The following is a 23,773-nucleotide window of genomic DNA, read 5'->3' as shown; positions in this document are numbered from 1 at the left end:
TAAATAATTTTTTATTTAAATGTAAATAGTAAAATATACACGGTTTTATTAAACAAAATGATCAATATAATAATAATAATTGTGTGTTCAGGTATTAACAATTGCTCTACCAGTACCCGTAATAGTATCCAATTTCGCAATGTACTATTCGCACACACAAGCAAGGGCGAAACTGCCGAAGAAGAGGCGAAGAGTCATCAATGTGGAACCTACCAGACCACCTATGCGTAAGTATTTTTTTACAATATTTCATTCATTTTTTTATGTAATATGAGACAAACGGGCTAACCTGATGTTTAGTGACGCCGCCCATGGACGTGAGTACATTGCCAGAAGGCTCGCAAACGCGTTGCCAGCCGTACAAGAATTGGTACGCTCTTTTCTTGAAGAACCCTAAGTTAGTTTGTAAATACTTCAGTGGGCAGCTGGTTCCATATAGTGGTGGTGCGCTGCAAAAACTGCCTTAAAACGCTCAGTTGTGGAATGACGGACGTCGAGGTGATACAGATGGTATTTTGTATTCTGGCTTGACGTCTGATAATAATCATGGTATTAAAATAATTCATGGTGAGCTTTAATAGTTAAATAAGCGTTTTATAAAAATAATAATAAAATACAATGTTACATTTAGATCGATTAATAATAAAAATCCGCACAATCAGCCATACAAAAGTAGGCATGCAGATGTCATGTATGTAATATATATTAATTTGAATTTTCATAATGTCCATAATAAGAACATTAACATATTGTCATAATATAAGTTATTTATAATTGTTATCAAACTTACAGTCGAAATAAGTACTTTCTCTCTCTCCACCTCGCTATAAACGCGAAAAAACCTTGTCTTAAAAAAAATGAATTTTAATCCGTCAAAAAAAAAATTATCTACTTCTTAACAATTATTCTTTTTTTTTTACTTTTAATTTTATTTTATTTACTATACACCTTTACACAAGACTTCATTACTTACACTGCAAACTTTTACTAAAAATTTTTTTCTACTAAGTATTATTACATTCCATTTCTTTCTTTTTTTGCGACTGAGGCGCAAACTAGCTGCTGTGGTCTCTGGCAGAATGATCAGCGCTGTGGAACATTCTTCTCCTCAGCATAATGCTGAGCCAGGGCCAACCACAGCACACACGTATTACACACTTGAAACGAACCGAATGGGAAAAGGAACAATTTTTTTTATATCTCTCATTGTATTTTTTATTTTATTTTTTTCTTTGATTATAGTTATTTTGTTTGTTTATGTGTGTGTGTTTTTGTTAGTAATAAATGTTTTGTTATGTATGTATGTTAATGGGATTTACTGCGGAAGAACAAGAAGGTATAGTCTAAATTACCCTCGACCCGTTCGTAAGCTAACAAAGCAACATTGTCAGGACGATCACGTTTTACGAGCGTATAATTATGACGTTATTAGAAACATTGTGAAAAGGAAATTCCTTGAAACGTAATAATTAATTCAGAGGGTGCCCTATCCCTTAGTACCATCAAATTCAACACGCGTACAGCATTAATCTCCTTCACAGAGATTGTTCTTATAGAGGCGTTTTTTTGAGTTTATATGATGGCGCTATAAATTTTTTAGGTCTGGTTCTCAGATTTCTGTATCTGTTTCATGATGGTTTGTTAATCTAATAGGCAAAAGGTGATCAACTTTTTGGGTCTAAGACAAGATTTCCTCAGGTTAACTTCACCGTACGAGCAAATGTTAAAAGCGCACATAGACAGAAAGTCCATTGGTGCACAGCCGGGGATTGAACCTACGACCTCAGGGATGAGAGTCGCACGGTGAAGATTGGCAGATTGACGTATTTTTTATGTTATTAAATATAGTACACAATCTTAAAATACAAGACAGAAAGATGGATCAATTTTGATCAAAATCGGTTTAAATGTTCAAGCAAATTTTATGATGCGGACTTTCAATCACTCTGAGGCAAATAATGTTATTATTATTATTTACAAGTGCATATTTTAAAAAATCTTTTAAATTTATTCAAACTTCTTTTTGTATTGATATTTGCATAACAGTATGGTCTCATGCCTTGAAAGTTAAATATTCTGAGGAAATTTGTAATACAGACACAAAATCGAAGACCGATAACCTACTTAGGTACTAAAATATGTCTGCCCCATAACATTAAGTTTAAATTATCAAATTACTTGTACATTTATATAAGTTATTGATAAGCCTCTTGAAACAGAAATATTCCACTTTTAAGCACTTCATAAAGCTTCGAAACTTTCGTTTTAATCTGAAGATCTCCACCTATTGAAGTGAAATATTTTAAGGGCACTTAAACTTCTTCGAAAATTTATTTTATCTTTTAAGATTTAAACAAAAGTTGAGGTGAAGTTTTTTAAGTTGGATTTTATTATTAACAAGTACAACGTTGTTTTATCTGAAAACGCAGGATGTTTTAGAAGCTTTAATATTTAGGTAACACCCAGCGGTACTGCCTTTTATGATTGGTCCCACAGGGCTTTTGTTTTCTTGACACGTAAGTTGTTCGGTACCTATATCTTTTAGTCAAGACGGTTTCTCTATGATACCGTACAAGTTAATATTAATTGCGCAATTAAAATAATTGCAGTACAGACGGAGTTTGAACGAACGAAATAATTGCACTATAAACCACAACGCGAAGACTAAGGAAAAATACTATAAAACTTATTAAAAAATTACCAATAGACAATTACTTCAGAATTCAGGAATCACTCGTAAGTTCATACTTTAAAAAATTCGGGTTTCCAAACAGTTTTCTCCTTTAATTTGTTTTTTTATGTAACATGCGGCAAACCGACAGGAGGCTGACATGATGTTAAGTGATACCGCCCATAGACACTCACACTGCCAAAGGGCTCGCAAATGCGTTGCCGGTCTTTTATGAATGGGTACGCTCTTTTTTTAAAGGAACCTAAGTCGAATTGGTTCGGAAATATATTGGTATTAAAATATAGGTAGCGCGCGGCCAAACTGCCTTAAAAACATTCGGTCGGACGTCTATGTGATATGGATGGAATTTCGTATTCTGCCTCGACGTCCAATGATGTAATGAAGATTACTTTAAAATACACCCATCATTTCTTATATCTAACTCTTGTTTATAATAATTAGGTGCACCAGGAGCTCCGGGTGCCCCAGCGGGTCCAATGGCTCCAGGCATGGGCCCTCAGGCCGTGAACAGAAGAATGAATGCAATCAAAACTAATCATCCTAAAGATATGATGGGACCGAATATGGGTATGTATTACTCCACACTATGCATTTGTACATTTGTTATACAATAAAGGTATTTTGATAAAAAGGATATAAATTTAATATTCATTTAATAAGCTAGTATATTTCAAACTTTAACTAACTGATCGTTGTTAGTTAATAATTAAACCGATAAGTGTTAAGGAAGAAGGAACGTGTTATTGGTTTTAGAAATATTATTATTATAAACAGATTGGCAATTTGTATATAACATAACAAAATGTTAAAATACTTTTTTTTAAATACTGTATTATAAATCTAACATATCCCATTAAAGTTAATAAATTGTACAATTTTGTTAAATAAATTGTTTGGTTTCATCATAATACATATTAATTTAAAGAACTAACTATTCTATTAAAATTACTTATAAGTAATTGTAAATATAACCTGAAATATTTAATTTTAAAACACACTATTACTAAAATGTATCTGTTGTTCGGAGACATTAGAACTTTAATTGGCAAATTCAATTTATATAGAAGCAATATGTAAATACAGCACCAAATTAATAATTTATTACATAGTACCCACTTAAAAGCTTTGCATTGTATATAAGATATTGTCTCTAGTACGACAGATAAAATTAACATTCCACTAACAGCTTATGCGATGTAACCCTCCACAGATGGTGATCGTAGCGAACTAGAGGCTATGATTCAAACAACACCAAACAACTGCAAAAGAAAAAATCTTAACATGCTTTAAGCTCCGGAAATGGGCTTAATATTACGCCTATACGGAGTCACTAACATAATCACATTGCACTTGAAGTAACCAGCAGCCATAGGTCCCATAGATTCTTCGATGAAACACCAAGGTTTGATCCGGCTCTGTTTAGATACACGTTATTGAATTTAAACCGATTTCAAAGCTATTAACTTGAAAGGCTAAAGGTAAAATTAGCACTCAATGCAACTAACTATACGTAATACAATTGAATATTGAAATCGTAATTTCTTTATTACAGAATATAAATTACGATTGGAAAAAAAAAATTTGAAGTCGGAATTGAATTCAAGTGTTTGAGAGCTTTGTCATTCATTTCTGTATAAATAATTGAACGTTATTATTGCATTCAAAAGTAACATACAAGTAAAAATGTACAGTAGCATGCATGGTCATAGACTACTCGACTGAGAATAGGCCGGGAGATAGGGACACAAAATAATAGGTCATTTGTACCAGCCCTGCGATTCTGTAACTCACTTTTTGAACTCACACAGCGGTTTTCGCATCGGCGGTCGCTCTCAAATCAGTCGTGAGTAGTCATTTTATGATTTGTCAATCTGAAAAGGTGGGAGCTTATAGTTTATTGTTTATCAGAATGCCAAATCATAAAATGACTGCTTCACGACTGATTTGAGAGCGACCGCCGATGCGTAAACCGCTGTGTGAGTTCGAAAAGTGAGTTACAGAATCGCAGGGCTGTACGGCGGATTTCAGGGGTCTTATTACGCAATGAAAAAAAGAAAAATGATGGTCATAGCGCTAGTACCAGCCGATTGTATTTTCCGATAGTCCATAAAAAATAAGAGGCGGCAGTGTCATTCCATACTTTTCCGGTGTGACTTACAGCCCGCCATACCGACGCGAATAGAAGACTAGTCTAGAAGCTATATGTGACTATTATTAACATCGACTATAGTCAACGCATTATGAACTGAGGCTTCGGGTCGTAAATCATATTTATCTGTCTGTCTCGCTTGCACTTACAGGTCTTCTGGAGAGATATGTAGTGGGCGTAAGAATTGACGAGGTGCATAGCGATAACGGGATAGGTACTATCGATATGCTAAATTATATTAAGTATTAATAGGAATAATTTTTCGCTATCTGAAAATAAAAGTTTATAATTTGTAAGATAAAATGTTTGTTTCAAAACCAAGTTCGAAAATAAATTCTCCATTGTGCGTATTGCGTAACGATGCGTAAGTAATGTAATATATAACAAAAAATCTTATAGTTATTGGAAAACGACCCTTACTCGTAACGACCAATCAGAATTCAGAGTCACATTCCTAATGTCAGTGACATTTATTACCCGACGACTCAGTTTAATGGTAGCTGTACACACTCGGCGAGACACCCCGAGACAGGCCGAGGGCGAGAGTGTACAGTAGAGCTCTCGTCTCGCCTCGCTTCCTCGCAGTCGGTCTCGCCTCTCTCGGTCGCCTGTCGGTTTTTTGCGCACGAGTCAAAGGGTCTCGCGAGTAAAACGAGAGCGACCTGTACACACTCGTTCAATCACTTGCTCGATGACTGTGGTTGTGACAGGACGTATCGCACAATGTGGTCTAACGAACGCGAATTTTGGCTGGTATTGCTTCTCTCATAAGAGTATTCTTCTTAGTTATCAACGGAGCAACTTTTTGCAGTAAAAATTGAAAGTCGACTAAAGACATTCTTGTAAAATTATCAAATTGGCCAGAGGGTTCTGCCACTAGCTCTGCCAATTGATTTTCCATGGTGCTGCTGAAATAAAGTACAAAATAAATGAATGACATACAAAAGGTAAAACATACATACAAGTAGCAATTTACAATTTTGGATAATATTAAAACTTTATGAACCTAATTACCAATTTCTGTTGCGGTGCATAGTAACCATCCACCATCTTCTTCTTTGCCATGGCTTCGTAATTTTTTTTTAATGGTAAACGTGAAGACAATTATAATAACTTATTGCACAAAGACAAACAGCAGCAGCGGTTTCCACGTCCATTATTAACGGTGTTTTAAATACAAATAACGTAACGAGTGTGTACAGGCTGCGCTCTTCTCTCGGTCCTCTCGGTCGAGACTCTCGGCGAGAGGCTCTCGCCGAGTGTGTACAGCCACCATAAAATGCGCCGACCTCAGTGCCATCCAGTGGTTCAAGTTATAGTATTGATGCAATAATTGCGTTTAATTAATAGGGCTTAATAATATCGTATGCATATTATATAGCATGTTTTCCTTATGTAATGTTTGCACGATACATACCCACGTACACCTTTTTGCTAGACGTTTATTTACTTTGACATTTCAGGTAACCAAACATCTATATGCAAATCTACACACCAAGCCACTCTCCCCACTTTGAACACAGCGATACAGAAGTTATAAGTTGCATTATTAATTTAATTATTTTGTACATATGTAAGTCCAAATTCACCTGAGGGTCTAGTGTCAGTAGGTGATTTAGGAGCCAATTTTCATTCAACATCAGGTAAGCTTGCTGTGGTTGCAACTTACCTATCGTGTTTAACCCCTGTAATTTCTCTTGAAGCTAATTTTATTGTCTTTTTGTCTATAGCCTAATCGGCTTGATGGATCATTAATGCGAGGTACTACTCGATTTAGTTCCAACTTTTTACCTTCTCTACTTTCAAAACTAGTTTTTGATTTGTAGATGTACAAATTATTTTGAGAAAATCTTGCATGTATGAAAATTATCGGAGAACTAAAAGTCTATGACTTCAGACTTATTTTCTTTAATCCTGTAGTCTTTTAGCTTAGCTGTCACCATCTTGCATTTGGATATATTGAACTAATTCTGATATAAAAAGAGCCATTTTAATATCTTATCATTTAAATATTAGTCTTACAATAAAACATAATATCACAAATCTACAAAGTATTTTTCATTACACTATCTTAACAAACTTAACATAGTCCTTTGTTTGTGCTATCAGATTATTTTGAAGTTAATTCGTTGTAAATTATAAATGAGATTTTAAGCTTTTGTTTCATTTATTCCATGTTGAGAATTTCGTTAAACTTACGACAACTGTTGTGAAATATTAAAGATAACTTCGTAGCGATACCACTAGCAAAGGCATTAAAACTTTCATATCTATCGGTGTTGTCTTGCTTTAGGATCTGTATTTTAATCAATGTATTTTGTGTCTACTTCGATTGAATACATCTTCCACACAATACTGATCTGATCTTCTTCCACAGTCGCCAGTCTAATGCCTGGAATGGACTTAACCGTAGCGTCACGCCTATCACCAGGCCCACGAGACCTCAGCCCAGCCTTAGCCATTGCCATACCACTCATGAAGTCAGTCAACCTGGTTCCAGTACAGTGTTTCGACAACATGGCGTATAACAGCGAGAAATTGGATGTTAAAGAACCTCAAAATTCTATTGAAGATACTAGATATAAAAACGATGATAAAACTGACGTTAAAACCCCATTACTGCGAGATCATAAAATTGAATCGATGGACGAAACGAAATTAAGGGACACTAAGGTGGAGAAACGGAAATCGTCCGCTTCGACGTAACACAATTATGTAATCCGTAATGGTTTGCAAAATTGTGCGAGAATGGATCAAAAAGTATCACGTTCTCGCTACCACGTGCAACAGCTTGCGGACGTGTAGCAAATACTAATAATTCTAAAGCTATGTGCAAACTCCACTATACAAGTTCAAAACTAGTTGAAAGTTTCGGGCTTTGCGGATCTCGGCACAAGGCTTTTAATTTAATGGTGTTAATGCAATAAATTGCGCCTAATTGTTATTAAGCAGCTTACGTTTTAAACACGACCAAATCCTAAATGATAATGACATTTTCCTATGTAATTTTGTATTTAATGGTTCCATTGTTTTATTGATAAGTTTTAAAAGAGAACTCTTTAATTAATTAATCGGATGAATTTGTAATTTGATTTTAACTTATATTACAAAAAGTTTACAACTTTTCTATTAGTATCACTTAATTATTTACTACGCTTGCTATTTAAACAAATATAAGTTATATATAATAAGATTCAATGTTATTTTCGACTACAATTAATAATCAATTGATCACTTATCCCAAAAACATTTAGCAATCTCACATTTGTTTTAGGCGGTTTTAAGACGACTAAAAGTAATTCATGATTGGTCTGACAGCGAAAGGTTGACATGTAGTATATACCTCTCTTGTATATCCGTCGAGCGTTCAACTTAAAAAAACATTTTGTTTTGCAATTTTTTTATTACTACTGGATTCAGAAAAAATCTTTCTAACCAATATTTTTTCTAGATATAGATAGCGTTCGATGGATTCTATGTCTACTAGTTACAATGTATACCTATTCTCATATTTCTAGCTATAGACTTCCTATAAACGCGCTTCATAGTATACAATCGTAGTTAATATGACCATTATTCATATCTTATAACAGTCCATAATGTAATCTTTAGGTAGGCACATTATAATATCGCGTTGTCGTTATTTAAAACATTTATTATTTTATTTATCTATGTTCAAAAACATGTTTAAGTTATCTATATATTAAACTTTATTCAGGAAAAATACATCAGTATAGTTGCACTCTTTTACTAAAGTACTCCTGTCAAATTGTGTTTACGCTGGGACGAAAAGAGATAGAAACCTCTCTGTAAGAGTGCCTTAGTTTAAAAAAGTGCAAATCGATTATCTTTTATTAGGAAACAATTTTTACCGTTTTAAGTCAGGATTCTCATCTATTTTAAGCTGTTCATCACATTTAGACCTTTAGAAAACGTTCTTCATGTGTTCTGTAAATATTACAATTTTTATATTCGTGTTACAAAACTAGAAACATATCACGTGCACATCTTACTCTTGGTGTATTTTTATATATGTAAATTTAATTGTAGATTAACGTGAATAGAAATGGGGAACACTCTGTCAGTTGCTCTAACTCACTACTCCGCTGGTATGACATTTCAACGTTTTGTGCATGTCAGCTATCATTTGTCAGTTTGACAATTAACTTTAAATTGAATATTCTCTGGTCGTATCTCTTTTTTAGCTTGAAATACATAATGGTATTTACTGATAATGTAACATAACTTCCATCGGATTATAAATAAAACCGTTAGCAGCCAAGTGCGAATGCTAAAAGTATTTTAGTATTTTTATTTTCTCACCTCAACATAAAAAAGTGAAACAAACGCGAATCTTTATTGTCAACTGTCAATAATTGACATCTGTCAAATTGCGAATCAGCACCACCAACGAGTTAGTGAGTTGTCGCAAAAATTCCGATGAGTTCGCCATCTCTACATGAATAAAATACTGTTTTTAGCGTTACAACGTATACGTTTCAAGAACAGCATTATATTTAACCAATGTAGATAGTTTTAATAAAATATTTTCTAATAGTTCTCAACCTGTCCATGAATCTGTTAATGTATCTTACCTAAATATTGGATAAATATTTCCACTATAATCAGAGTAAGGGTATTGTTAACCAACACACCCGGTTCGATATAGGTTCGGCCGTAATCCAATAGTGTCTGAGAACTTGCTAGACGGGAATACCACTCGCGTTTGCCGAGTCCGGCGAGTGTGTACGGCTTATAATATGGCCTTCTCAACTTCACAGGTTTATTAATCACATAATCTTACTCTGCTTACAGTGACTTTATAAGTACCCTAATAATTCAATGTTACGCATAAAATGCAATAATTATAGTAGATAGCACATTAATTTAATTTATATAAAAGTATGTACAGACCTAGATGTAATTCATGAAATATAACAAAAATATAGTGAGATCTTTTTAATCTAATCATGTTTGTTTAATACAATCGTAAACCATTTGTGGCCCTACTGAATCAAAAATATTATCGTATCGACTTTACGACTATATCACGAAACAACTGTTTATTCATGCTTAATTTGATTTAAGATTACGTTTGATTATTCGCTATGATTATTGAGGAACTGGACATATTGTCCCCTATAGCGAGGCGAATAGAGGGAATGGGGCAGAGATGTGAGCGTGTGCGCAACTCGAAGCGTGCGCAATAGATTCGAGTAACGTGTCATCATCAGTACCGTTACTAAAGTAAGGGCCACGAATGATATAAAAATGCTTAAATTGTACAAATATCACCACGATTTTGAATATATAACGCGGACCAGTTATGCATACGTATTTATACATTTTCATTATATTTAAGAATTTAGTTTTCTTTCTTTTTTTGAAAGCCTTGAACAAGACATTGTTCTAAACTACGTAACTAGCAACTTCTGCATAATTATTACAACATCTTTAACTAAGTTCGTAAATTAAGATTGAACTGAACAAAATATATAAATGCTCATTGCAAAGTTACGTAAATCTAAACGAACAAATAGACGATTAATTACTAGTAATTTGATATACACTAGAAATTGAGAATTCTAGCAAGATTCGTGGTAGACCTTTTATCAGCACCGGTACTCTGTAACTTGAAATATCTATACGTATCCAGAAATCAATATGGAGCAAACGATGTCAGCGCTAAGGGATCATTCATCATACGAGATTACATAAAAGTTACAACATACAATTAACTTTGCAATAGGGGGTTCTATTTCGGGTTATTGAACGGTTAAAATATCTTAGAGGCCTTGTCAAGACTATGTTATACTAATGTTTTAAAAAAGTTAATTTTATATCTATTAATATGAACATTTATATAAGATTAAATATAACTTGTTAACATTCGCCATTTAAACTGTCATCAACGTGTCTCATTTTCTCTTATCAGACAATATTGGGGTCCTTAGAGTTCATGAGTATCTTTAAACGAAGTCAAATCGATTTTATCCTTACGTAAGGTTTTTTTTTATTTTAACGAACTAAAAGGTCCGACTATTTGTAATTGATTTTACAAAAAATAATAGTATAAACACAAATATACGTAATTCAAAAGGCATTTTGATTTCCTATAATTAAAATTTAACAATTAGCATGGATATATTTTCATTTTCTTAATCAGTAATAATTATTACTAAGACAACAAAATTTCACAAAACGCTGAGACACTTTCACACACTTACTTTGCACTTTAATTTTTACCAAGCATTAATATAAGAGCATATATTTCCGTACGAAAAAATGTCTGTGAGTGTGCCCTTATGCTGGAAGCATTTACTAGCTGTATTGTCATGCTGTGCTGTGCGAGAAAGGTGCCAGATTTGAGATGCTTGCTTCTGTTTAGCACAGTGTTTCCCAAGTTTTTGTGCCATGCCCAACATTAGTCTTTCTAAAATTCTTATGCCCTATACATAATTTTTAATATTTAAATTGAATTGTTCACTTGAGAAACTTAAATGACAGGTTTTAGAAAATTGTTAACGAAACAGTAAGTAAATTTTCAAAATTTATAATTAAAAAAAGAACGAAAAGCCACTTAACTATCAAATTTCCACCCTGATCTTGGGAAACACTGGTCTAGTTGGTGCATTTGCACTCCATAGACACATCTACTGCATGTAACTAATCGAAGTTTCCGAAAGGGTATTTGATTTTACTTGATTAAATTCGAATTAATTTATGAGAAAGCCTATTAACTACTAACTACGGTCGTTGCAGCACAATTTGTTAATACAAATTCATATTGTAATTCGCCCTCATTGTAAGATACACTGTATAAACCACATTACGTATTTAAAGATTTAAACATGTATCATGGCACAAAATTAGATTAAGGCTTGAAATGAATAAACAGGGCTTTGATTGTATAGCATTCTATATACAATATAATATTAATTATACATTTTTGAACAGTATGTAAGATTATTTGAATATTGTTCAATAAATATGTGAAATTAATGGTTTTTTTATTTCCTATATATCAACAATGTTTTTTTATTTTTTTATTTTTGTTATGTGTATGTTTGTGAATAAGGTAATAAAGCATAAATAAATAATGTTGCGTATGCTTAAAATTATCGTTATTTGTTGTTTATTTAACAAAACCAACGCACTAACAACACTAATACATTGGTACAAGACAAATAAAATTCACGATTTAATGTGACAAGCACTTATAGGGAATAACAAAAAAAGGAAGTAAAATTGATTTCAAAGACTGAGGGAAGCAACTATGGGTAGCTGGTTTATCAGGCTACTTAATCTGGATATCGGTAAGTTTTAGTCAAAACGCGTTCTTCTGAAAAGAGGGACAAATGGGATGATGCGATTTAATTACACAATAATGGCTCGACAGATTTCAATGTAATAACCGAATTAATTCAGTCTTTCTTTTCTAATATTTTAAAGAGATGTATTTTTGTAAACAATTCACAAAACCGCTGGACCTATTTTAAAAATACTTTCACCGTTTGAATGCCTGAATTATTATTATCTTTTTAATAAAAAAAACATGTTTAGCCGAGTCAAGCCAGGCCGCTAGCTTATATATTATGTTGTGAAATTATAGGCCTAATCAGTGATTTATATAACGACCAAGCTAAAATATATAAAACTACTACTACACAGTGCCCTTGAAGTCATTTTGAAACGCAATAGTTCAAAATCAGTATCAATAAATGATAGTCGATTCCGAATCCAGTTTCCAATAAGAAAGTTAAAACTAAATTTAATCGTCATAGTCGTAGAATAGTGACGGATCTGACAAATAGTAAACTTTACAGGGCAGCCATTTCAAAATAATATAATCATGTTATTTTTTGTAATAACTATTCTAATTCATACATTATTTATTATGAAAATTTCCGACTGATTAATTTAAAACAAATGGATTTTTTTTAATGTAGCTGTAATATTTAGTAAATGTAGTATCCAAATATGATAAAAAGTGGATTTTGGTTTTTTTTCAAATTCGACATTGTTCTACGATCATGACGTATTTTATTGACCTTTTTCCTTCACAATTACAAAAAATCATGCGCCTCGGGCAGCTGATCAATTTCGTATCAACTCATAATTAGGCAAAAACAAAACCAAGCTAGTTAGCTTGGTTTCACAAATTATAGCAAGATAATATATATTATAGCAAGATAATATATATAATAGATATAATAGTCTCAGGTTATCACTACTTGTTGTGAGTGGCTCAATAAGAGTCTATTAATAATATGTCATAGATAAACACGTAGCCAGAATTTATAACTTAAAGAAATGCTATCATACATTTTTCAAGTGGTATCTCAAGGTTTCATTTATAAGTAACTAAATCAAAGTACATAGAAGTACCTTACTGGCAATTTATTGTCTCCTTATTACAAACAAACCTTTCTTTATATAAAATAAGGGACCCAATTGCGCACGAACGGCAGGCTAAAGAAAGGAGGTTGAAGGGAAGTACAGGCGCGCCAATGAGGTGAGATCAGGCTTTCGGAGCCACGTGGGAGGCATACCGTATTTGACATTTTAACATTGAAACCATTGCATATACGCAGATACAGTAATATTAAAGTTAAGTCAAAATGCAAGAATACTATAACAAACTTTTTAAATTTCCCGAAGTAAACACTTGGGAATTCATGTAAACTGAAACAAACTCATGACTAAAAACTAGCAAAACCTCTACGTTTTTTAACTTTAATATTGAGTTTCGAGTTTAATTTTTCTCCTTGATTAAGAATAATGCATGAGAAAAAATATTAAGTTTTGATATTTCTACGAGTATATACATAAGTGGACGTTTCGACGAAAGGTATGTATAGTTTCAGTTTTTCTATACTAATATTATAAAGAGGAAAGATTTGATTTTTTGTTTGTTTGAAATGAATAGGCTCCGAAACTACTGGAACGATTTCAAAAATTCTTTCACCGTTGGCAAGCTACACTATTCCCGAGTGACATAGGCTATATTTAATTTTCAAAAAAATTTGGGATGCTTACTAAAACTTGAATAATCTAACCCAAGGTGTAAAAAAATAAACAAAAAACTTCCTTCAATGCGTGCGCTGCGAAAACTATTAATGATAGAACAAAATGATGTACTTATCACAATTTTTCAGAACACATCACTATCTATAAAAAATGTCGAGACAGCATGTCTCTATCTTTTATAGTTACATCACAATAAGCGTCCTTTTATTATTTTTTTTTAATTAAAATACCATCGCTAGAAAAGGCTCTTTATTCGTACCTAGGTATTGATCCTTATCAAAATAAATACCAACGTTTCACATAAGCTACAATTTAATGGCATAACCACCAAAAAAGCATGGTGGATTGGTGTTCTCCTGCCGTTTCTCTTGAATAGTTTACTACTATGTAATATAACAAAAATCTTAGCCACAGCAACGCTTGGCCAAGTCTACTAGTTAAATATATTTTAATATAAACAAAGCAATGTAACCATTCAAGGCACATATTTAGGCCAGTGAAGGTACGCCGTGTAATAAAGACCTGTGAGTGGAGGTCAATCGCAGGAATTTGCAATAAAACGAGCGCTGTAAGTACTGACCCATATAATTTATCTAGCTTAATATCCCTGATAATAATAATAAATTAATTAAAAAAGTGCGTGCGTACAAAGTACACATGTCAGAAGTGAAACTTCTTTGGCAAACTAGTTTTTCAAGTCTTCTTCATATTTATACAAATCTAAAACTTTAGATTTCCGAGACTGAGAGGGAGGGTAAAATGAAGATAAGTTAGGAATTTAATGAATTTAATTGTCATTAAAATTAATTTAACTTTTTTTTGACGTTCATAAGTGTACTTGTTTACCTATATGAATAAAGATATTTTGAGTTTGAGTCGGTTGACGTGTTTAATTCATTGCGCAATAGAATACGAGCATATTTTTGCTGTTACCACTAAGCCACTCTGAGAATGGAGCTCGAAGGTCAGGGAATACTTAAATTTTCAAATTTTATATTACATTTCTTATTTAAGAAATTACTTATCTTGGTACTCATTAGGGATAAGGTTTAAAAAACTTTAAGAGCTGTACAAACGAGTGATTATCCGAGTCACCATTAAAAGCAGATTATCTAATCTCGGCGTTAATTAGAACGACGAACGCCTCTTCGAATCTAACTCAAATTAAAAACTCACGGACCAATTGCTACCTGAAATTATTTCTGAAGCAATTCAACAATTTCTCTTATATCTTTCACCTTTTATAAACCTATGAAACGTAGGAAAGTTTTTGGTTTGCAATTCATATATTCGAAAACTTACGAAAGCGTAGCTATTCACTCCTAGAGTCTCAGATATTTTTGATTTAATGAACATAGTAATAATAATAATTATTAAAAATTTGGCGGTGGACTGTTAATACTGACAGCATTTCCTCGCCGTATTGCGATACTTATTCCTTGCGCGAGGAAAGCACCAGCTCTGAGGGCACGGGTACTATCTACCAGGCACCAACTTTCTATTGAACCCCACGACCCACGACGCTCCTAAGGGAACGAAATGTTTATTTTATTTTCATATTAATCAAGAAAATTGCAATAAATTACTGCAGTTGTTAAATCCCTCATTTTTAAATTAATGAAAAAAAATAGAGTTTGGTGGTTCCTGGGTACTACTTCTACATGTACGGTAGCGAAACATATTTCTACGAATGGACATACTCTAGTATTAGAGTTGGTATAACGATAACTATTGTTCTGTATGGCTGTGAAGCTTGGACAATAAACGAAACCTCTTAGAAGCATTCGAAATGTGGTGCTAACGTCACCTACTCCGTATAAAATGGATCCAGAAGGTATCTAAGGAGAAAGTTCTTAATTGGAATGTCTAAGAAACTTATGCAGAACATAAAACAACGGAAAGTTGCGCACCTGGTCCACACGTTGCGCCATGACCGCTACCACCTCCTTCAATAAAATTTAATGGGTAAACGGCGTGTTGGTAGAAGGAAAGAATCATGGCTTCGCATCATTAGGGAGTGGACGAAGAGTTACTGCATCTGGCACAGGATAAAACACGCTTCACGAGACCGGCCAAACTCCAGAAATGGAGAGACACGAAAAGAAGAACGAAAACTATACAACGAAGTAGGTAAATTGTAGTAAACACTGCAAACATTAACGTGTAATAAATTGAACAACAGTTCTTTGTTAATGTTTACTGGAGCGAGCAATGAATGGTTTAATTAGAATTAAGTGAAGAGTGAATATAACAGTTTTTACGAGTCTGAATGAGGATTATTTCAAAACCAGAAATTCAGGTGGTTAGTATCAAATGTATGAAATGTAATGAAAAGTTTATATAGTTTTTTCAAGCATAGAAAAATATATGAAGTATTAGATTAACATTAGTAATGTTTGCTGATTTTTTCTGTTTTAGTAATGTATTTATCAAAATCAGGACTACAGTTTGATAGTCAAAGTACTTAGAACGGCAAGTGGATAGCGTGTGACTTACGATTTAATGATCACAGTAAATAGCTTGGCGATTACGGATCGAATCCCGGCGAAGCAATAATTGTTTACGGTTGATAGATTACTAGGCTAACCATGTTTTTTTCACATGTATCGACGATGTATTTGCGTGTTGTTCCCAGAAGAATTTAAGTGCGTGCTCCTATTTCATCATGCCTCCTGCTGATAGAGGACAAGTCTTTGTTTTTAATTTATGTTATTATTATTAATTACTAAAGATGTCATGTGGAACATGGTGTAATGGTTGCAGCTACTTACAAACGTTGTGAAAAGAAAAAACTTGGCGATTAAAAAAAGTGGCGGAGAGTTTATTGCCAGTTCTTCCCTTCCGTTCTACGCCCTCGATTTGAGAACTGGCAGTAAATGTAAAATTAGAAGCATTATATATATGTATTTCTTTACTGACAAGTCATATGTGTACAATGTGTTACCTATATGAATAAATGATTTTGACTTGACTTGACTCTTTTTCTTGACAGACCACGGACCTTCACTTGCTACGTCATCCACTTTCATCACATTCACCACGCCTGCTCTTCGAATATGGATACTTTTAATTTGTCTCTTCTTTAGTTGGTTTGGTTTCTATCCAAGTATATACGACAAGGCCTACCCAACCACACTTCACCATCCACGGTAGCCTTATAAGGGAGGTGACCCAAATAAAGCCTATGTCCTAATGACTGCCAATGTTTTTAGATGTATGCGTGTACATTAACTTACACAAGCACAGAAAGTGGCCCGAGCCGCGAGCGTGTTGGAACCTGCAGTTAATTATATCCTACTTTGTAAACCGCTTTTCATTCTTCCGTTCTACATGACCAACCTATGCTGAATGGAGTGGAGATATCGTCATAGTCGTAGAAAAGAGACGGATCTAACAAATAGTAAACTTTACAGGGCATCCATTTCAAAATAACATAATCATGTTTGTTAACTTAACTCTTTTAATTCATAATCTGTAATTCTGAAAACTGGCATACAAGCAAACAAAAGGGTTTATTTTGAAACAAAATGAAAATAAAAACATTAAAGTACAAAATTTTCTAGAAAAGAGTTAGAGAAAAGTCGCTCATAGAGGCATATGCGCCTCTATCAAAGACGTCACTTTACCGACTGATTAATATTTAAAACATGAGGGTTTTTTTAATGTAGCCGTAATATTTCGTATCCAAATATGATAAAAAGTGGATTTTGGTCAAATCGGACATTGTTCTACGATCATGACGATATACGATAGATAATGAATTGTCACTACATCCTCATTTAACCTACCAGCGATATTTACTGAGCAATTCATTTTGGTGAATAGCTCAGTAAATATTCAAGTTAACGCAAATCTAGCGAAGTTCAATTATTGGTTCAATAATGTAACGAATCTATCACTCCACTCGGCATTCCGGTCGAGTCACAGCTAATTGCCCCGGGGACAATGTTCGATTCATCAATGTTCACGTTACAGATAATAATTGTAAATAATTATAATGGTGTATTTGATAGTCAATTGTTATAATAATAATAATAAATCATTTATTTTAGAAAGTGGTACATTTATATCGATCAATTATAAATATCAGCCACACAAAAATAGGCATGCAAATGTCACATTAATTTTCATAAAGTCATATAATAAGAACATCTGTCATAATAATAAGTTATATATTTATATTTAATTGTCAAACTTTGATAGTCAGTGACCAAATCTTGGACACTGAGACTGTAAAAGTGATCTTGAAAAAATATTGTCCAGTCTTACAATTATTAACCTACATAGTAATAATCTAATAATTAGAAATGAATAAATGGAAAATGAACAATTAATTAATTATTTAGTTTCTCGTTTTATTTATAGAACGGGGCAAATGGACAGGAGGCTCATCTGATGTTAAGTAATACCGCCCTTAGAATGCCAGAAGGCTCGCGAGTGCGTTGCCGGCCTTTTAAGTTAATATTGTGAATAGCATGATTGTTTATACCGAAATAGTCTTTCGCCATCCCTCATGTTTTAATATAAAACCTTCTTTCATGTTAATTATGGTATTTATTTGACTAATGGCGCTATAACCTTTTAAATCTGGGCTTCAGATTTCTGTATCTGTTCCCTGATCATTTCTAATAGGCAAGTAGGTAATCAGCCTCCTGTGCCTGACACACGCTATCGACTTTTTGGGTCTAAGGCATGCCCGGTTTCTTCACGATGTTTTCCTTCATCTATCGAGCGAATGTTGAATGGCCGGGGATCGAACGTACGACTGCAGGGATGAGAGTCGTGCGTTGAAACGTTGTTAATGATAATTTAATTTTCCCGTTTTATCTTTTTTTCTTTACGTCACTCTATTTATAAAATGAAAAACATGAAATATCGCATTAAATATTAGTACAACACCGTAGCACCAGTACTGCAGAAACGGCTCGAAGAATTAATGATGTGTATGTATAATTCAACTCTGATGGGGCAGTCGAAACCACCTTCAAACATTTCATTGTTTACCGCCCGGTTGTTTTTTAATAACGGGACACTGAACTATAAGATGGCAAAAGTGCATAGATATCAATGGTACATACTTTGATTAATTAAATATGATTGTTTATTTAAAAAAAAAAACTACTTTTTGTGTCTCCCATACAAATAGCTTGTTAGCGATAATTCCGCCCGTGGCCTAATAACTTATGTAACCTGTTTTTATACGTAAGTTTACTGTAAAGTGTTAATAAATAAATAAGTTAGGTTTCGGCCCATTAACCAGAACAGATTAGAATGCAATTTCCAATGCCCTAATAAATACCTTTTGTTCTATATCTATAAGTGTACGATGGCTCGATCTGAACCACTGCTGTACTCGCGAAATGAAACTAGCGAAAAGACGAAGCTAGCTTATGACTAACGTCAATCCGGCACGGCTGCGTAAATCTGTCAACCTAAGAATACAAATAATATCTTAAACTATGGCCTAAACTACACGCTGGTAAAAGGGACTGGCCGACCCGTCCGCTACCCGCTCACCCACCGACCGTTTCCTGGACGAACATCTGGCTGCCAGCTTCGTTTACCAGCTTTCTAAACTTTATTGTTCGCTGTCCGTAACAATAACTTGCGGGTATTTTATAACTATTCGTTTTTATAGTACTACCTGTAACATTATAAGTAGGTCACTTATATAGCTTAGCGCTAAGCTTTGGCTTATATTTAATGATAATATCTTTCCATGAACTTTATCGTAAATACCTATTGCATTGCGTGTTAATGATTTGGTTAGGTCTAAAATGAAGTAACATTTCATTACACTTGAACACAATATCAGGTGACGATACGAAGAATTCCTTTTTGAATAACCGACTTCAAAATACACAATGGTGCTATAAGAGTCTAGACTTCAGATATTTGTTTCCTTCATCATTTACCCTTATATGTATATGTAGGTATATCATAAAGACCCCATCGATTAAAACCTGCAGAGTTTCATCATCACGTTGGCAGAATACGAATTACCACCCGTATTACCTCAACGTCTGTCGTTCCACAACTGAGCGTTTTTTAAGGCAGTTTTTGCCGCCCACCACCACTATGTGGAAGCTCGAGGTGTTTCCGAACCAATAAGACTATGGGGCCTTAAAAGAGCGTACCGATTCTTAAAAGGACGGCAACGCACTTCCTTCTTATTTTTGTGTTACAAGGTCATTTCCTCACGACATTTTACTTCACCATATCATTTTCATGTTTAGAATCCATTAGTTAATTTAAAAAGTTTGAGAACGTCGAAAGACAAGGAAGGAAGTGCCACACTTAGAATATCGTGAAACAATATTATTCTACTGCGCAATGAATATTCTATGAGACTATTTTTAGTATAAAATTTATACTATAATCGATTTACAACTTACAATAGCCTCGAGACTCCCTAGAGTTTGCAAAGCTCAGTGGATGTTAAATTAAATAGCAATTAAGCTCAGATCTGCGTTTAGATTACTATGAATTAACTAACTAATTATTGGTATAGTGCAAGAGCTGTGTACACATCACGCGAATTTTTGGGCACTTCAACCAGTTTCTATATTAGAGACATTACATGAGCAATACTGTATGATTAGTTAACGTAAGAGATAGATAGTGAGTAGGTTCGATCATTGGCTGTGCACAAATGGATTTTCTTTCTATATGCGCATTTAACATTCGCTCGAACGGTGAAGGAAAACATCGTGAGGAAACCGACATTCCCTAGACCCAAAAAGTCGACTGAGTGTGTCAGGCACTGGAGGCTGATCACATACTATTAGGTTAAAAAAATATCTGAGGCCCAGACCCATAATAATAGCTACGAGAAGGTTTATACTATTAATAGGAAGCTTTTGCTCTAAGTACACAGCTAATGTGAATCGACTGAATGGTTTCACATAATTAGAGGCCGCTTTGAAAATCAGCTACGCAACGAATAGTTAATGATGTATGAGCTTCCGCTATGTGTTTGTAAAGAGATAAACTAAAACCCTTTTTAAAACTGAGACCGCAATATTAATATACATACCTACACATTTTCATAGGTACCTTTTAAGAAATTATTGCGTAGAATCGAACACAGCATCCTTATATTTTATACGTGTATAGCAATATGTATTATAGAAATTAGTTTTAGGTAGTGCTATAGAAAAAATTACAATTAATGCGTTAATTTATTATATTTTATTAATTTTGACTCGGCCGATCGTCACATTTGATTCACTTTCTTTTTTGTTTCGCTTGTTTCGTTTATGACATTTTCCTTTGAATAATTGTAATGTAAAGGGAGGGCAAAACTTGCTGAGTTTCTTGCCCGTTCTTCTCAGAACAAGGCCTCCTGGTAGTTTTGCGAACGGATGGCGTAGTCCTGCTCTTTCGTGAATTTTGTAAACGTTGTTGACATTCATAAGCATGCTCTAAGAAGCATCTAAATTGAATAAACGTATTTTGATTTGATTTGATTTGATTTGATTATGCTAAACGCACTTGAATTTTATATGTAATGAAATTGCCAGTTTTATATTTTAGCTACGCCCTCAATTATATTTTTAAGTGACTGTTTAACTAAAAAATAAGATTTAATAAATCAACGGCCGGTCTTATAACTAAAAGCAGTTTCTTCCAGAAATAATTGTACTAAACCCTGTAGGTTGTAGCGCCAAAGTATTTATAATATACTCGTTTCGAACAAATAAAAGTGTATTTTAAGGTAGTAAAGAAAATACACACGATATAATAACATCAGCTGGTATCGATGATAAAGCTTTCGAAGCTCTTCGCAACTTCCTAAGTTATGCGATAAAATTTTATGGCTTTCCCCCTTAACCACCGCAACACTAAAGTATTTTAACAATTTGAATATTTTTGATATAAACTTAATTTTATGTCTTAATTGTATTTGCACATGCTAACTCGGTAACCTCATATCATAACCCAAACAACTATTTTATTATCCCAGAAACGAAGACATGATCGTTAATTTTTAAATACAACTTATTGAAAAATCACGATCTTCTATTGAAATTTTATAGTTCATAAAATATACAAAGAGGTACATTTATAGATCAAATAAAATATAGCGTTATACTTGAACTAATAAAGAACTAAAGTCAATATCATATAATCACTCGGACCTTACGAACTGTTCGTATTAGGGAAGGGTTTTTATCGATAAAAACATCGTTAATAAAAAGCGAGACTATAAGATTTATGAATATTAAATAGTAAATTGGTGTTCGGTTCATAGAAAAAAGGGCAAAGGAAGTATCACGTCATTTTGCCTCACTAAGAACACTTACCAACTGGCTCGTAAAAGCATTGATAGATTTAAATAATTGGTACGCTGTTTTCTAGAAATACTACTACTAATTTATATCTGAGGTATAAATGAGTTTTTCATCTGCCTCCGAAAGTGGCCGGGGTATGTATGACTCCATCCAGAATCTCTGCTATTCAGATACAAGGTGAAAACCACACTCTCAAAAATCACCCTGCGTCTGGCACAGGACAAGACAATCTTCACGAGAGTGCCGGCCAACCTCCAGTAAGGGAGAGGCACCGAAAAAAAGAAGAGGAAGAAGTTAGACACTGTATATCAATTCTGAACACATGACTTTTTTCTTGGTTTTGAGACATGCCGGTTCCCTAACGATAATAATTGTCTCTATTAGGGCAAACGCGAATTGTGCACATATAATCGTAAAGACTTCATTTGTTGCTCAGTCCGGCTTTATAGTATGACCTCAGGTTTTAAAGTCACATGGTAAGCCAATAGCTCTTTAGTGATATATCAAAATTACCCAAAAATTCTATTAAAAATAATTTAATTAAATAAAATTCTATCGACAGTACTACATCCCTTACTCCCAGCAGAAGTTCATTTGCATAGAATAATTTGTTGAAATCTGCGAAAATTAACGCTAGTTCAAACATGGGCAAGATCAACCAAGCATATTATTTTCACTAATTTTCTACAGGTTATTTAAACATCGTGTTTTACCTAATAATTTGTCTGTATTGTATTAAGACAAAATAATAAAAAAATTATCTCATTAAGGCACGGGGGCAATACAGAATATAAATACGGTAGTATTAAAAGAAGTATTAAGAACATTGCTAAATCACCTGCATTATGAGCACACCCTACATACCGTATGTATGTAATCACGTACGGTATGTATGTACTCACTTTCACACCATCACACAACACAGCCGAATTAGTTATTACTTAATTAAATGTATTTAATATTTTTTATTAGATTATTCCTTTTGTAAACCTTTGTTTGAACCTTTTGTATATATTATGTATTCCATCTTTGGCTACATTAATAAACATGTAAACAATAATTTATTTATTATTATGAAATCAATAAATAAACATTCGATGTCTCCGGCCCGTTTGTAGGCCGTTCTGTCAAAAACTACTTTTTATATACCTAGTTACTAATTTTGTTTGAATTAAAAATTGAATGAATTAAATATGTGTAACATACACAAAAGTATGATAAGCCATAATATGTTGCCATCATTATTCAAGTATTTTTAAATACCCCATGATTTAGCTGCTCTAATTTCTGTTTAATTGATATAATTTATCTTCACAACTGTTAACGGAACGCAAGTTTTGTGGTATTTTTTTGTAAACGCCAGCGAGCCGAAACAAAAAACATTACTTTGCCAAATGATTGATGACATTTTGATTGTCTCTCGCGGAGTTGGACTATTTATATTTCATGTTTAGCCCGTATAAAACTTTTTTAACATTTATTATTTCAACATTCGTCTGTAGCGTTTTACCTTCTAGGCGAGGTAACAAATTAAAAGTCTCTATTTTCCTTGAAAATTACACAATTGAAAGAGCACAATCAGGGATGTTAAAAAAAATTTAAATACCC

General features: G+C 33.5%; 1 protein-coding gene across 6 annotated transcripts in view; it reads left to right on the top strand.

The window, feature by feature from the left end:
* LOC125060774 (potassium voltage-gated channel protein Shaw-like) overlaps window positions 1-11,843 on the top strand; it is a 75,281-nt gene extending 63,438 nt beyond the window's left edge. For 2 of the 6 annotated variants that reach the window (XM_047665829.1, XM_047665827.1), the window contains exons 7-9: window positions 92-227; window positions 3,134-3,259; window positions 7,219-11,843. In XM_047665829.1, the coding sequence (XP_047521785.1) occupies window positions 92-227; window positions 3,134-3,259; window positions 7,219-7,547 (591 nt within the window). In that variant the 3' untranslated portion in view covers window positions 7,548-11,843. Of the gene's footprint in view, window positions 1-91; window positions 228-3,133; window positions 3,260-3,902; window positions 4,095-6,304; window positions 6,485-6,571; window positions 6,603-7,218 lie in introns of all 6 variants that reach the window. The other 4 variants (XR_007118917.1, XR_007118920.1, XR_007118919.1 and 1 more) reach the window with 4 other exon arrangements.
* Window positions 11,844-23,773: the final 11,930 nt, after the last annotated feature.

This window comes from Pieris napi, chromosome 22 (assembly GCF_905475465.1).
Source record: "Pieris napi chromosome 22, ilPieNapi1.2, whole genome shotgun sequence".
In the NCBI taxonomy this organism is placed as follows: domain Eukaryota; kingdom Metazoa; phylum Arthropoda; class Insecta; order Lepidoptera; family Pieridae; genus Pieris; species Pieris napi.
Note: the sequence above shows the minus strand (reverse complement) of the source record. Positions and strands in the feature narration are given on the sequence as shown.